Source organism: Nerophis lumbriciformis, linkage group LG32, assembly GCF_033978685.3.
Source record: "Nerophis lumbriciformis linkage group LG32, RoL_Nlum_v2.1, whole genome shotgun sequence".
Classification (NCBI taxonomy): domain Eukaryota; kingdom Metazoa; phylum Chordata; class Actinopteri; order Syngnathiformes; family Syngnathidae; genus Nerophis; species Nerophis lumbriciformis.
The window spans coordinates 26,880,886-26,898,129 of NC_084579.2; the positions used below are offsets into that span (position 1 = coordinate 26,880,886).

General features: G+C 41.5%; 1 protein-coding gene across 1 annotated transcript in view; it reads right to left on the bottom strand.

The window, feature by feature from the left end:
- Nucleotides 1-16,663, bottom strand: part of trabd2a (TraB domain containing 2A) — a 278,709-nt gene extending 262,046 nt beyond the window's left edge. The window contains exon 1 of the mRNA XM_061927081.1: nucleotides 16,115-16,663. Coding sequence (XP_061783065.1) covers nucleotides 16,115-16,270 — 156 coding nt within the window. The 5' untranslated portion in view covers nucleotides 16,271-16,663. The remainder of the gene's footprint in view (nucleotides 1-16,114) is intronic.
- Nucleotides 16,664-17,244: the final 581 nt, after the last annotated feature.

Genomic DNA, 17,244 nt, shown 5'->3' on the forward strand with positions numbered 1-17,244 from the left:
CCTATGGAGTGATTTTCCGTTTATGGCCTTATGCCTTTATGCCTTTTGTTACTCTATTGTATCAAAGCTAGATTCTGTAGCCGCTTTGTTTTAATCACTCTGTTCAAAGAGATTTAAAAAAAACTGTTTAAATAAAGCCTGTGTCAATTGTCCCCCTTCTGCACCTGAGTCCTCATTCTCGCCAAGGCATAACAGCCACACTGTGAACCCACACCGAACAAAAATGACAAACACATTTCGGGAGAACGGCAGCACCGTAACACAACATAAACACAACAGTACAAATACCCAGAACCCCTTGCAGCACTAACTCGCTACAATATACACCCCCGCTATCCCCTACTCCCCCCCCCCCCCCCCCCCACCTCAACCCCGCCCATGTCAACCTCCTCATGCTCTCTCAGGGAGAGCATGTCCCAAATTCCAAGCTGCTGTTTTGAGGCATGTTAAAAAAAAATGCACTTTGTGACGTCAATAATAAATATGGCAGTGCCATGTTGGCAATTTTTGATTTATTTTGGAAAACCTTGTTACATTGTTTAATGCATCCAGTGAGGCATCTCAACAAAATTAGTCATAATAATGTGTTAATTCCACGACTGTATATATCGGTATCGGTTGATATCGGAATCGGTAATTAAGAGTTGGACAATATCGGAATATCGGATATCGGCAAAAAAGCCATTATCGGACATCTCTAGTACGTACATAATTACGTCAAATATGATTTGCCAGACCCCGAGAGTAAAGAGAAGTAGAAAATGGATTGATGGATGGGCTAGAAAGGACAAATTTAAAAAATAATAATTAAAAAAATTAAAAATAAAAACAATTATTTGGACGCTGGTGGGCCATATCTGGCTCACAGGCCGTGGTTTGGGGACCCCTGATACAGCGCATCCATCTATCCATCCATTTTCTACCGCTTGTCCCATTCAGGGTCGCGGGGGGTGCTATACAGTGGGGCAAAAAAGTATTTAGTCAGCCACCGATTGTGCAAGTTCTCCCACTTAAAATGATGACAGAGGTCTGTAATTTTCATCATAGGTACACTTCAACTGTGAGAGACAGAATGTGAAAAAATATCCAGGAATTCACATTGTAGGATTTTTAAAGAATTTATTTGTAAATTATGGTGGAAAATAAGTATTTGGTCACTTCAAACAAGGAAGATCTCTGGCTCTCACAGACCTGTAACTTCTTCTTTAAGAAGCTCTTCTGTCCTCCACTCGTTACCTGTATTAATGGCACCTGTTTGAACTTGCTATCTGTATAAAAGACACCTGTCCACAGCCTCAAACAGTCAGACTCCAAACTCCACTATGGCCAAGACCAAAGAGCTGTCAAAGGACACCAGGAAAATAATTGTAGACCTGCACCAGACTGTGAAGAGTGAATCTACAATAGGCAAGCAGCTTGGTGTGAAAAAATCAACTGTGGGAGCAATTATCAGAAAATGGAAGACATACAAGACCACTGATAATCTCCCTCGATCTGGGGCTCCACGCAAGATCTCATCCCGTGGGGTCAAAATGATCATGAGAACGGTGAGCAAAAATCCCAGAACCACACGGGGGGACCTGGTGAATGACCTGCAGAGAGCTGGGACCAAAGTAACAAAGGTTACCATCAGTAACACACTACGCCGACAGGGAATCAAATCCTGCAGTGCCAGACGTGTCCCCCTGCTTAAGCCAGTGCATGTCCAGGCCCGTCTGAAGTTTGCCAGAGAGCACATGGATGATACAGCAGAGGATTGGGAGAATGTCATGTGGTCAGATGAAACCAAAATAGAACTTTTTGGTATAAACTCAACTCGTCGTGTTTGGAGGAAGAAGAATACTGAGTTGCATCCCAAGAACACCATACCTACTGTGAAGCATGGGGGTGGAAACATCATGCTTTGGGGCTGTTTTTCTGCTAAGGGGACAGGCCGACTGATCCGTGTTAAAGAAAGAATGAATGGGGCCATGTATCGTGAGATTTTGAGCCAAAACCTCCTTCCATCAGTGAGAGCTTTGAAGATGAAACGTGGCTGGGTCTTCCAGCATGACAATGATCCCAAACACACCGCCCGGGCAACGAAGGAGTGGCTCCGTAAGAAGCATTTGAAAGTCCTGGAGTGGCCTAGCCAGTCTCCAGACCTCAACCCCATAGAAAATCTGTGGAGGGAGTTGAAAGTCCGTGTTGCTCGGCGACAGCCCCAAAACATCACTGCTCTCGAGAAGATCTGCATGGAGGAATGGGCCAAAATACCAGCTACTGTGTGTGCAAACCTGGTAAAGACCTATAGTAATCATTTGACCTCTGTTATTGCCAACAAAGGTTATATTGCAAAGTATTGTGTTGAATTTTTGTTATTGACCAAATACTTATTTTCCACCATAATTTACAAATAAATTCTTTAAAAATCCTACAATGTGAATTCCTGGATTTCTTTTTCACATTCTGTCTCTCACAGTTGAAGTGTACCTATGATGAAAATTACAGACCTCTGTCATCATTTTAAGTGGGAGAACTTGCACAATCGGTGGCTGACTAAATACTTTTTTGCCCCACTGTATATATATATATATATATATATATATATATATCCATTTTCTACCACTTGTTCCTTTCAGGGTCACGGGGGGTGTCGCGGTATCTCAGCTGAATTTGGGCGGAAGGCGGGGTGCAACCTGGACAAGTCGCCACCTCATCACAGGGTCAACCCAGATAGACAACATTCACACTCACATTCACATACTAGGGTCAATTTAGTGTTGGTTGATTTTATATATATATATATATATATATACATATATATATATATATATATATATATATATATATATATATATAAATGCATTATGTCTGAATATACTGTAACTTTACTGAGGCTTCAATAAACAAACCCAAATAAGCATTTCAGCACCCCGGCGTTACAAAACGGGAGTTAACGATGTTATTTCATGCTTTGCAGCGTCCTGTCTGACACTTACCCGACAGACCGTTTATTAGCCGTGTGCTAACAGAGTGCTAATGACTTATTAACAGGCCACTTGGGAGCAAAGTGTCAAACAAACAATACTTGTGATGTTACGTCATCAGTCTGCAGATTAGCTGTCCTAATGTTTCTGGACGGGTCTGACCTAAAATAATAATCTAAAAGGACAAGACTGATCACAGAGACTTAACGTTGTTTAATGTTTGATATGAAAGGAGAGAGTGAATATTTTGTGGACGGCTTTCTCACAAGTAGACATGATTAACTACAGTGGGTTAGTGTACTTTGGCATTTTTAAAGACGTTTTGGACATGTTTCTGTTGTGTTACTGGAGAACAACAACACACTTAAACATGACAACTGAAGGAGCAAAGTTAGTGAATAACACAAATTGACAGGCCTCTTGCAAAACTTTTGGCCACAACTGCAGTGATGAAATGATTGAAAAGACAGTGAACCGAAACTGAATAATCGTTTCTCAACCCTAATTTAAAAAAAATGTGTGTTAAAGTAAATTTAAATTGATTTTACTAGTGTTGTTGAGCTTACCTGGGCAAAAGCCCAAGGGGGCCCCACCCAACCACGGGGCCCCGATTTTGACGGCGGAATGCAAAGATTGGTGTTCATAGCTATCAATCACAGACCGCTCAGCTTCGTGTAGCAATTGTGTACTCTCTCTCTCTCAGCCATGTTGTTTTTTCCTACTGCTCCGAGCAGGGCGTGACCCCAGGTCGCCGTGTGTGAGGCCAGTGTGTTTACTACTGAGCTAAAAGCACAGGCAATCTTCCAGATCTGTTTGCACTCGCACAGACGTGCAGGCGCCTGTTTATTCATGAACACAATTATTTTCAAAATGGATGATATTTTTGCATTGTTGCTGTTTTGTTAAGTAAAATTATGTTTATTTTCTGAATTTTCGGGGTAAGGTTAGGCGGAGGGCAAAACTGCCTTAGCGGCGGGGGCCCCCCTTAGGTTAAGGGGTAACGCTGAGTACACCATGATCCTTAACTCGAAAGAGCGTTTTGCATTTTTCCCACTGTGCATTGCAATAGATTGTCTTAAGACCCACTTTTATTCTTTGGCTTTTAACACTACGTGAGTTGTGTGGTCCTCTGTCGTCCTCTGTGTTTTTTTTATAAATTTTGATTTCTATTTACTATTTTAATTGGTTTTACCCTTTAAAATCGTTTTTAATCATATTAATTTTTATATTGTTTTTATATTTATTTATTTGTTGTTTTTATTCAGTCATTGGTGGAGCTAAGGATAATATTTGAATATTGTTTTTAATATTGTTTTTAATATTGTTGTGCAGCACTTTGGAAACATTTTTGTTGTTTAAATGTGCTATATAAATAAAGTGGATTGGATTGGATTGGATTTTAATGGGTATAATTTTGAATTGTTTAATGGTGATCAGGCGTTTTTTATAATATCCGCAAAGTTCAATGAGCAGGTTGTGGTATGTGTGACCATGTGTGTTGACTTTTTGTTTTGGTTGCATTTATTTTTTGTGCCATGACTAGGGAAGGTTGTTTTTGATTGGGTTGTGTAAGTAAATCCTGATCTACATTTTTTTTTAATCACAATTCATGGTCCATGACCTGATTCGCTCAAGTTGTCCACAAGATTGAAATCAGATTGTCAGGTATCCATCCATCCATCCATCCATCCATCTTCTTCCGCTTATCTGAGGTCGGGTCGCGGGGGCAGCAGCCTAAGCAGGGAAGCCCAGACTTTCTTCTCCCAAGCCACTTCGTCCCGCTCTTCCCGGGGGATCCCGAGGCGTTCCGAGGCCAGCCGGGATGTAATTCGGAAACACCTCGCGGGCCAGATTTCGGATTAAAGTCATGACGTCTTGCGGCGCACACTAAAGACGCCACCTGCATTTGCCCCTCGGGCCATAGTTTGGACTCCCCTGCTGTAAACTCTTTAAGGACATAATTTTAGGGGTACTTTAATTCCTCATTGGGGAACTGCTTTTGTAAAATAAATGCTTAGGGCCTGAACCCGCGCTAAACAGTGTGTGCAAACTGTAAAATTGTGTGCACTAGTATGCATGTTGCGTGTGATCTACTAAGACTGTGTATACAATTGATACATACTTGCCAACCTTGAGACCTCCGATTTCGGGAGGTGGGGGGGCGTGGTTGGGGCGGGGGCGTGGTTGGGGGCGTGGTTAAGAGGGGAGGAGTATATTTACAGCTAGAATTCACCAAGTCAAGTATTTCATATATATATATATATATATATATATATATATATATATATATATATATAAGAAATACTATGCGTGGAAAAAGTGCATGTAAAATGTAAATTAATGAATAAACGTATTCCTAGCCCCTGTCTGCTGTTCCCACACATCCTGTTTGTGCTGAACTGGTAATCAGATGTACTGGGTTTGAATCCCGTCTCGAGATATCCAATTCATTGTTTTAATTATGATAAAGGGGAACTGCACTTTTTGGGGAACTTTGCCTATCGTTCACAATTATTATGAAAAACATGACGACGGATGTACTTTTTTTAAATGCATTTTGAATACTAAATAAATGTGATCTAAAGTCCGCTTACAATGGAGCCAATGGTAGTCGCTCCATTCTGCCTATAAAGTTCTTAAAAAAACATCCAAACACCTCCATTAGGATTTTTTATACATGATATACCGTATTTTCCGCACTATAAGGCGCACCTAAAAACCACAATTTTTCTCAAAAGCTGACAGTGCGCCTTATAACCCGGTGCGCTTTATTACGATTCATTTTCATAAAGTTTCGATCTCGCAACTTCGGTAAACAGCCGCCATCTTTTTTCCCGGTAGAACCGGAAGCGCTTCTTCTTCTACGCAAGCAACCGCCAAGGAAAGCACCCGCCCCCATAGAACAGGAAGCGCTTCTTCTTCTACTGTAAGCAACCACCCGCCCCCGGAAGAAGAAGAAAAAACGCGCGGATATCACCGTACGTTTCATTTCCTGTTTACATCTGTAAAGACCACAAAATGGCTCCTACAAAGCGACAAGGATCCGGTTCATAAAAAGACGCAATCTCTCCATCCGCACACGGATTACTACCGTATTTCACAGCAACTGATATTCCTGTGAACCGCACTGTGGAACGGGAGCACGTACGGTGAATATTCGCACCACAGGGAATGAGAAGTCATCCTTCACTGTGGTTCTAGCTTGCCATGCTAACTTCCACCCATGGTGATATTCAAAAGGAAGACCTTGCCAAAAGAGACCTTTCCAGCCGGCGTCATCATAAAAGCTAACTCGAAGGGATGGATGGATGAAGAAAAGATGAGCGAGTGGTTAAGGGAAGTTTACGCGAAGAGGCCGGGTGGCTTTTTTCACACAGCTCCGAAGGCGAACACACCTTCACTAAGACGGGCAGACAGCGCCGGACGACATACGCCAACATTTGCCAGTGGATCGTAAATGCCTGGGCAGATATTTCGGTCACAACTGTGGTCCGAGCTTTCCGGAAGGCAGGATTCACAGAACTGCTGCACAACAACAGCGACACTGACTCCGATGACTTCGACGAGACGGAGCCGGCCATTTTTGGATCCCACGCTTGCGCAACTTTTCAATTCGGACACCGAAGACGAATAATTCGAAGGATTTACGAATGAAGAATAACTTCAGAAGGTGAGCGCTATGTTTATTTTGTGTGTTGTGACATTAACGTTCGAGCAACATTATGTTGCTTTTGCTCTACACCATTTTGAATTTTACTATGTTTGTGATTGCACATTTGCGTACATTTTGGGACAGAGTTGTTAGAACGCTGGTTTTCAATATATTATTAAAGTTTGACTGAACTATCTGACTGTTTTTTTGACATTTACTTTAGCGCAGCGTTTTTTTGACATTCACTTTAGCGCAGCGTAGGCGCGGCTTATAGTCCGGGGCGGCTTATTGGTGGACAAAATTATGAAATATGTAATTCATAGAAGGTGCGGCTAATAATCCGGTGCGCCTTATAGTGCGGAAAATACGGTAAGTATATATGTCATGTAGTGATGGGCACATTTATAATAACATTTAATTTTAACGTATTTCGATCATTTTAGGCATTCGCGGTAGGGCTGGACGTTATATCGAATATACTCAATATATCGCGGGTTTGCGATATAGAAAATTACTATATCGTGATATTCGAGTATACGTTCTCAAGCAGTTGCTTTTAGCTGCGGGCATTACACTACAGGCTCTTCTCACTCTTTGTTGTCTCTGCTTCTCACAGAGACATAAAACAAGCGCACCTTCTTACATATGTCACATACGTATACGCCCTCGCGGAGCAGAGAGGTAGCGGCATGGGTAACGTTAGCTGTGGTGTGAGTGGTAATACGAGAGAAAGAAGGTGCGAATCTGGTAACAAATGAAGGAAGAATTAAAGGCCTACTGAAATGCGATTTTCTTATTTAAACGGGGATAGCAGGTCCATTCTATGTGTCATACTTGATCATTTCGCGATATTGCCATATTTTTGCTGAAAGAATTTAGTAGAGAACACCGACGATAAAGTTCGCAACTTTTGGTCGCTGATGAAAAAGCCTTGCCTCTACCGGAAGTAGCAGACGATATGCGCGTGACGTCACAGGTTGTGGAGCTCCTCACATCTGCACATTGTTTACAATCATGGCCACCAGCAGCGAGAGCGATTCGGACCGAGAAAAAGACGATTTCCCCATTAATTTGAGCGAGGATGAAAGATTCGTGGATGAGGAAAGTGAGAGTGAAGGACTCGAGGGCAGTGAGAGTGATTCAGATAGGGAAGATGCTGTGAGAGGCGGGTGGGACCTGATATTCAGCTGGGAATGACTAAAACAGTAAATAAACACAAGACATATATATACTCTATTAGTCCCAACACAACCAGGCTTATATTTAATATGCCACAAATTAATCCCGCATAACAAACACCTCCATATAACCCGCCAATACAACTCAAACACCTGCACAACACACTCAATCCCACAGCCCAAAGTACCGTTCACCTCCCCAAAGTTCATACAGCACATATATTTCCCCAAAGTCCCCAAAGTTACGTACGTGACATGCACATAGCGGCACGCACGTACGGGCAAGCGATCAAATGTTTGGAAGCCGCAGCTGCATGCGTACTCACGGTACCGTGTCTGCGTATCCAACTCAAAGTCCTCCTGGTAAGAGTCTCTGTTGTCCCAGTTCTCCACAGGCCAATGGTAAAGCTTGACTGTCATCTTCCGGGAATGTAAACAATGAAACACCGGCTGTGTTATCCGGCACAACAGTCAGGGGCTGCATTCTACGGCGGGGGTGCGTTATCCGGCACAACACCTGCCGCAATACACCGCTTCCCACCTACAGCTTTCTTCTTTGCTGTCTCCATTGTTCATTGAACAAATTGCAAAAGATTCACCAACACAGATGTCCAGAATACTGTGGAATTTTGCGATGAAAACAGACGACTTAATAGCTGGCCACCATGCTGTCCCAAAATGTCCTCTACAATCCGTGACGTCACGCGCTGACGTCATCATACCGAGACGTTTTCAGCAGGATATTTCGCGCGAAATTTAAAATTGCTCTTTAGTAAGCTAACCCGGCCGTATTGGCATGTGTTGCAATGTTAAGATTTCATCATTGATATATAAACTATCAGACTGTGTGGTCGGTAGTAGTGGGTTTCAGTAGGCCTTTAATTCCCAAGAAAAGCAGACATCGTCTGGCGGTGGTTTGGCTTCAAGTGGGAATATGTCGAACAGACAACCGTAATTTGTCAAGTGTGGGGCAAAAGCGTTGCTACAAAAAGTAGCATTACTGCTAATATGTAGCATCATTTGAAAAGTCACCCGCTAGAGAATGAAGAGTGGTTGAAACTCTGCATGTCAACATCTCCGTTCGGTGCCACACCAACAAAATGCAGAGGCAACCATTTCCACATCAACACCGTATGAAAAAAAATCGTCAACAACAGAAGGAGATAACGTCCGCAGTAAACTACCACATAGCGAAGGACATACACTATTTGATTTCCTATTATGCAGCTAATTTTTATTTAAATAAAATAAATAATAAATGATAAATGGGTTGTACTTGTATAGCGCTTTTCTACCTTCAAGGTACTCAAAGCGCTTTGACACTACTTCCACATTTACCCATTCACACACACATTCACACACTGATGGCGGGAGCTGCCATGCAAGGCGCTAACCAGCAGCCATCAGGAGCAAGGGTGAAGTGTCTTGCTCAGGACACAACGGACATGACGAGGTTGGTACTAGGTGGGGATTGAACCAGGGACCCTTGGGTTGCGCACGGCCACTCTCCCACTGCGCCACGCCGTCCCATTTGACACTTATTGAAAGATCTTGTGTGACATCATGCACAAAAGTGCACTTTATTTGTTTTAAACTATTGTAGTGGCGTTCTGTACAAAAAGTGCACTTTAATTTAGTGTTGTTTTGATATGTCATCTTAGTGACATCATGCACAAAAGTGCACGAATAGCTTGTTTTAAAATGTCTCTGACAATCTTGCACTTTCTGTTTTGAAATGACATGAATGTTTGTGCCACTGCTTAATAACTGTTTGATAAATACGCTTTTGCTAAATTGACTTAGTTGTGATTTCCCTCTCTGCATGAAAGTTTAAAATGAGCATATATTAATGAAGTATGAACAAGAATGTTTTAATGTAGACACATAGAATCATCATACTGCTGTGATTATATGCATCAAGTGTTCATTCAAGGCTAAGGCAAAATATCGAGATATATATTGTGTATCGTGACATGGCCTAAAAAATCGAGATATTAAAAAAAGGCCATATCACCCAGCCCTAATTCGCGGCACATTAATTTAACAAACGCATCACAATGTTCGCTATTTTTTGTAACAACACAACTGATTATTACTCACTGCAGACTTTATGAGAGCCAACAAACATATCATAATACCACTTACTCTACAAGGTCTGCTGTCATTAGAATGCCGACTACTAGGATGTTCATATATTCCCATTTAGATGAAGAACGTCTCATAATCCTCGCAAAGAAAGGAATGGTGGTGTCTTTTGGTGTCGTTCCCGCCATTTCCGGATCTAAATTTCCTATGAAAGTGTTCCAACTTGTTGGAATATGTCCTCAGCCTTCTACAATCCAGGCGAGAGGCATGATTTATGATCTAGAACAGGGGTGTCAAACTCATTTTAGATCGGGAGCCACATGGAGAAAAATCTACTCCCAAGTGGGCCGGAAGGGTGAAACCACGACACGATAACTTAAAAATAAAGACAACCTCAGATTGTTTTCTTTGTTTAAAAATACATCAAGCACATTCTGAAATTGTACAAATCATAATGTTATTGTTTTTTTTTTTTTACAATTACCTGTTGCGGTTAATAGTATATACTCTTTATTTGTCGTTATTTATATTTTCTGAATAAATTATGTGATAATGTTCATCAGTCAACTCATTGGTGTTAATTTTCAATATATCAAGATAAAAAAAATAATATCAAAATCAAATTACAGGATGTTATTTATGTAGTTTGATCATTATCCTCAACTGATGTCTTAACATATTGTGGCTAATTTTGTACACATTTAGCATCATCTACTAAGATACAAAGAATTGCTATTGCGACATCTAGTGGACACATTTAGAACAGCGGTTTCTTTCATTCAAAAATTTCAGGTTCATTTTTATACTTAGCAAACTCATCCCACGGGCCGGATAAAACCTGTTGGCGGGCCTGATCTGGCCCTCGAGCCGTACGTTTGACACCCCTGATCTACAATAAAGTTTGACGAGCAAGGAAACGAGGAAGCGGCTGATCAGTCGATCATGTCAACATTGGCACAGAAGCTTGTGATCACGGCGCCGCTATAAATAGTTTGTTTTATAATAACAATATCACCAATACTTGGTTAATATTCAAGTCACGAAATGTAAATGGAGTATTGTTGGCGCTTTTTGGATGTTTTTTTAATTTGGTTTTATTGGTCGGAATAGAGGAGGGTTTTTCAACCACTGTGCCGTGGCACACTAGTGTGCCGTGAGATACAGTCTGGTGTGCCGTGGGAGATTATGCAGTTCACCTATTTGGCTTAAAAATATTTTTTGCAAACCAGTAATTATAATATGCAAATAATGTGCCGTTGTTGAGTGTCGGTGCTGTCTAGAGCTTGGCAGAGTAACCGTGTTATGCCATACCATATCAGTAGGTGGCAGCCGGTATCTAATTGCTTTGTAGATGTTGGGAACACGTCGTGTGAGACGATAATGTTTTGTCGTGATCACAATATGCAGACGACAGCGGGAGGCAGTGTGCAGGTAAAAATGTATCAAATGCTTAAACCAAAAAATAAACAAAAGGTGAGTGCCCCTAAGAAAAGGCATTAAAGCTTAGGGAAGGCTATGTAGAACAAAACTAAAACTGAACTGGCTACAAAGTAAACAAAAACAGAATTCTGGACGACAGCAAAAACTTACAGCATGTCATGTACCTCCGTACATGACATGACAACAATGTCCACACAAAAAAAGGTAGCAACAACTTAAATATTCTTGATTGCTAAAACAAACCAGGTGCGGGGCATAGCGCTCTAAGGAAAAGCCACCAAAATAGGAGCGCAAGACAAGAACTAAAACACTACACACAGGAAAACAGCAAAAACCTCAAAATAAGTCACAGCGTGATGTGACAGGTCGTGACAGCACACCTACTTTGAGACAAGAGCTATATTGATGCATGCTTGGTTATGGTTTAAAGTCATATCCAACAATTGCGACAACAACTTTTTATTGTCTACTGAGTTTAATTTTTTGGTGTTTTCTGCTGGTGGTGTGCCTCCGGATTTTTTCAATGAAAAAAATGCGCCTTGGCTCAAAAAAGGTTGAAAAACACTGGAATCGAGGACCTCCTATTGGCTCCGCTGTAAGCAGACTTTTATTTACGTTTATTTATGTGACAAAATGCATTAAATAAATACACCTGTGAATTATTGTGAATTATATTTACATAGCGCTTTTCTCTAGTGACTCAAAGCGCTTTTGAAACCCAATATCTAAGTTACATTTAAACCAGTGTGGGTGGCACTGGGAGCAGGTGGGTAAAGTGTCTTGCCCAGGACACAACAGCAGTGACTAGGATGGCGGAAGCGGGGATCGAACCTGGAACCCTCAAGTTACTGGCACGGCCACTCTACCAACCGAGCTATACCGCCACCTGTCACCATGTCTTTCATAATGATTGTGAACAGTAGGCAAAATAAAAAATAAAAAAGTGCAGTTCCATTTGAACATTTTCTATTTTTGCACTCGTTTTAGTTGAAAACATGCATCTAATTGCATTTTGTTTTTAAAAAGTACAAAGACAGTTCCACATGAATAAAAAAAAGATATTGACATTTTGTAATATGGTGTCTCAAAATAACATTTTGTGGTAACACTTTAGTATGGGGAACACATATTCACCATTGATTAGTTGCTTATTAACATGCAAATTAGTAACATATTGGCTCTTAATTAGTCATTATTAAGTACTTATTAATGCCTTATTCTGCAAAGCCTTATTATTTAACCAGTAAGCCATTAACTAAGAGTCTTCCCTCAATAACCTCACAATTATTGCTTATTAGTAACCCTAACCCTTATATGTTCCCCTAGTGTCCAAATAACTCTAAATTAAGTCTTTGTTACTTAGAACAGGGGTCCCCAAACTACGGCCCGCGGGCCAGATGCGGCCCCCCAGCATCCAAAATCCGGCCCACAGGAAATCCCAAGTAAAAAAAAAAGTTTTTATTTTTCTTATTTTTATTTTTAAATATTTCCTTTCTAATCCATTTTCTACCGCTTGTTACTCTCGGTGTCTCCTAGCCGCTCAGGCAAATCATATTGTCTAAAAATTCATTTTCCCATCGATAACGTGACAATGTTAAATGTTGATGAACATCAATGTTAATCGATGTTAAATGACAAAACGGATTATAAAGACAATGTATGTATATATATATATATATATATATATATATATATATATATATATATATATATATATATATATTTTTTTTTTTTTTTTTTTTTTTTTTTTTATATACATATTAGAGATGTTTGATGGATGAAAGACATTCAGAATGAAATGCCGATATTATCGGCCGATGAAGGTGTTAAAATGTAATATAGAAAATTATCGGTATCGTTTTTTTTATTATCGGTATCGGGTTTTTTTTGTTTTGTTTTTATTAAATCAACATAAAAAACACAAGATACACTTACAATTAGTGCACCAACCCAAAAAACCTTCCTCCCCCATTTACACTCATTCACACAAAAGGGTTGTTTCTTTCTGTTATTAATATTCTGGTTCTTACATTATATATCAATATATATCAATACAGTCTGCAAGGGATACAGTCCGTAAGCACACATGATTGTGCGTGCTGCTGGTCCACTAATAGTACTAACCTTTAACAGTTAATTTTACTCATTTTCATTAATCACTAGTTTCAATGTAGCTGTTTTTATATTGTTTTACTTTCTTTTTTATTCAAGAAAATGTTTTTAATTTATTTATATTATTTTATTTTATTAATTTTTTTTAAAAGTACCTTATCTTCACCATACCTGGTTGTCCAAATTAGGCATAATAATGTGTTAATTCCACGACTGTATATATCAGTTGATTTCGGTATCGGTTGATATCGGTATCGGTAATTAAAGAGTTGGACAATATCGGAATATCGGATATCGGCAAAAAGCCATTATCGGACATCCCTACAATAAATACAAATTGACATACTTTGGGTAGGTTATTAAAAATAGATAAATGTATGCCTTAACTTTCCAACCCTAATAGAAAAATGTCAAATGAGTGAAAAAATATGCCAATTCCAGTTAAGTACGCCCATTTATTATTTTTTAGAAATCCTTTATGGTACAGTGGTCTCTGCAGATACTATTTCTTTATATTATTTTATTTTATTATTTTTTTTAAAAAGTACCTTATCTTCACCATACCTGGTTGTCCATCCATCCATCCATCCATTTCCTACCGCTTATTCCCTTTGGGGTCGCGGGGGGCGCTGGAGCCTATCTCAGCTACAATCGGGCGTAAGGCGGTGTACACCCTGGACAAGTCGCCACCTCATCGCAGGGCCAACACAGATAGACAGACAACATTCACACTCACATCCACACACTAGGGCCAATTTAGTGTTGCCAATCAACTTATCCCCAGGTGCATGTCTTTGGAGGTGGGAGGAAGCCGGAGTACCCGGAGGGAACCCACGCAGTCACGGGGAGGACATGCAAACTCCACACAGAAAGATCCCGAGCCCGGGATTGAACCCAAGACTACTCAAGACCTTCGTATTGTGAGGCAGATGCACTAACCCCTCTGCCACCGTGAAGCCCCTGGTTGTCCAAATTAGGCATAATAATGTGTTAATTCCACGACTGTATATATATCGGTTAATATCGGTATCGGTAATTAAAGAGTTGGACAATATCGGAATATCGGATATCGCAAAAAGCCATTATCGGACATCCCTAATATATATATATATATATATATATATATATATATATATATATATATATATATATATATATATATATACATACATATATATATATATATATATTAGAGATGCGCGGATAGGCAATTTATCTCATCCGCAACCGCGTCAGAAAGTCGTCATCCATCCGCCATCCACCCGATGTAACGTTTGATCTGAACTGCATCCGCCCGCCATCCGCCCGTTGTTATATATCTAATATTAATTTAAAAAAAAAAAAAAAGGGTGAAAACTACGCGAATTGCACCTTGTGCAGACAAGATTTTTCGATCGGACACGGAGGAATTAGCGATGTAAAAGACCACGTTGGGACAAAAAAACACAAGTCTAATGCCGTTGCTAGCGATACAAGTGGAAAACTTTCAACGTTTTTCGTCGCCCCAAACAGATTCTTTGGATGTGATAAATGCCGAAGTTTTATTTACGGAGGCAATAATTGAGCATGGACTTCCAATCGCACTGGCTGATCACATGGGACAGTTAATAATGTAATGCAACCTTTAAAAATCATTACGCGGTGATCGCGATCCCAAAAATAAACTTTTCTTGCATGATAATGTCCAGAAAATTTCGCTTTATATTACTATAGAGTCCTTTTAACGAATGAGTTTGATGGTTTATCACAAACCTTAAATGAAATTCCATGGCCACCGTCCTGCTGTCTATATCAACCAGGGTGAGCCCCACCCCTTTCGTGAGCGCACTGAGCGCGGAGTGACCCCTGTTACGCGCCCCCGGCAACAGGGGTGGCAAGCAGGTAAGCTGCGCGGGCGGAGCGCGCGGAGTGACCCATGTTACGAGCCCCCGGCCACGGGGGTGGCGGGCAGGTAAACTGCTTACCTGCTGCGCGTGACGCCGGCCGCGGCGAAAGCGGACGAGGCGGGGTGTCGGTGCGGTGGGCGCGGTAGTGACCCTGGACGTGCGTCGGGCCCTTCTCGCGGATCGCCTCAGCTACGGCTCCCGGTGGGGCCCTCTCGGGGGAAGGGGCCTCGGTCCCGGACCCCGGCGAGGCGTCCCTTCTCCGCTCCGTAAAAGTGTCCATCTCTTTTCTTTCTTTTTCTTCTGTTGTGGCATATGCTGCAGGTGCCTGCTCGTTTTTCGTATGTGGGTAACAACATTTAACTATGTATATATATTTACCAATTGGTTTAACTGCCACCCGCAAAAAAAAAAAAAAAAAAAAAAAATCTAATTAATCCGCCCGACCCGACCCGCGAGCCGATAAAATCTTATTTTTTTTAATTTCATCCGCCCGATCCGCGGATAATCCGCGGACTCCGCGGTTGTGTCCGCAAACCGCGCATCTCTAATATATATATATATATATATATATATATATATATATATACAATTTTTTAACCCAATGCGGCCCCCAAGTCAAAAAGTTTGGGGACCCCTGCTTAGAATATGTTCCCCATACTAAAGTGTGTAACCCATTTTGTTTAGGGGCCCCAATTTTGCCAGGTGTGGCCCTGGGTGTGTATCTTAAGGGCCGACGGGTGGAATTCTACAGGAGCACAATGAGTGACAACATATTGACCGGTCTCTACTTACTTTCTTGTTGAGCTCACAGTTGCTGGAGTCCGACCTGATCGTCCACTGCTCACTTTTAACCAAGAGAACCAGGCAGGACTGGATCAGTGCGCCCACCAGGGTTCCGCGCATCGTGACTCTCTCCTCTCTCAAACACACACACGCACGCACCCACATTAAAAAAAAAACTAAAAATTAAAAAAAATGAAGTAATCCAAAACTATTTCCCCGTAGAATGCGCGGATAAGTCGATGCTCCACGCGTCCACGCAAAACAAAGCGGTCATGTTCAGACTTTGCGCGCAGGCGTCTTGGCGCTGGTGGGAGATGGTGGCGCTCATTTGGTTCGTCTTTCGCTTTCCACTTGGGGGGGGTCACGAACGCCTGCTTGTCACGCAGACGTCTGCCAGCTCCCGTGTCCCTCCGTCCGCGCGAACACTTTGTGGGAGGTGGGCCGAAATGGTTGCGCAAAATCCACGCGCGTCGAAGTGGACCCAAAACTATGAATGGAAGCAACAGAGTAAAGTTCGCTCCTCACTTCTTCTTCTTCTTTACTATTTGCATCTCTGTGCGTCTGCTTCTCCGCTGCGTGTGTGTGTGTGTCCCACCCCCCGTGTCGCCTGCACCCCCCTTACACACACACACACACACACACACACACACACACACACACCCTCTAACCTCACTTTAACCTTCCTTTAAAAATCTCAGCCCCCTTACATTTAATGATTACCGTAATGAGGACAGTGGCCGTGCAAGCAGATTTACGACGCGCCAAAAGCCCAAACTTTCTCCACCGGTCAACACGCAATATGCAAATTAGCAGCGGTTATAAATAGCTTACTACACGCAACCGGCGCATGTTTGCGAGGTGCCTGCAGGCAAAGACAAGAGGTGCCAGTGGAGATGCGACAGGCAGATTACCATAATGCCCCCCAAAGTGGCGCCATTAACATCAGAAAAGGCGCAATAACGAGGCGCGCTTTTTTTTTTTTTGCTATGCGAATTCATGAAGATGGGCAGACACTCAATTAGCCCATTGTCAGAGAATTGTTACATGCACGGCCCTGCGGTGACGTCAACAACATCAAAAGTCAAGGCTATTTGGTAACAGTAGAAGGGAAAGTCAAACACAAATACAAACAGACGGAG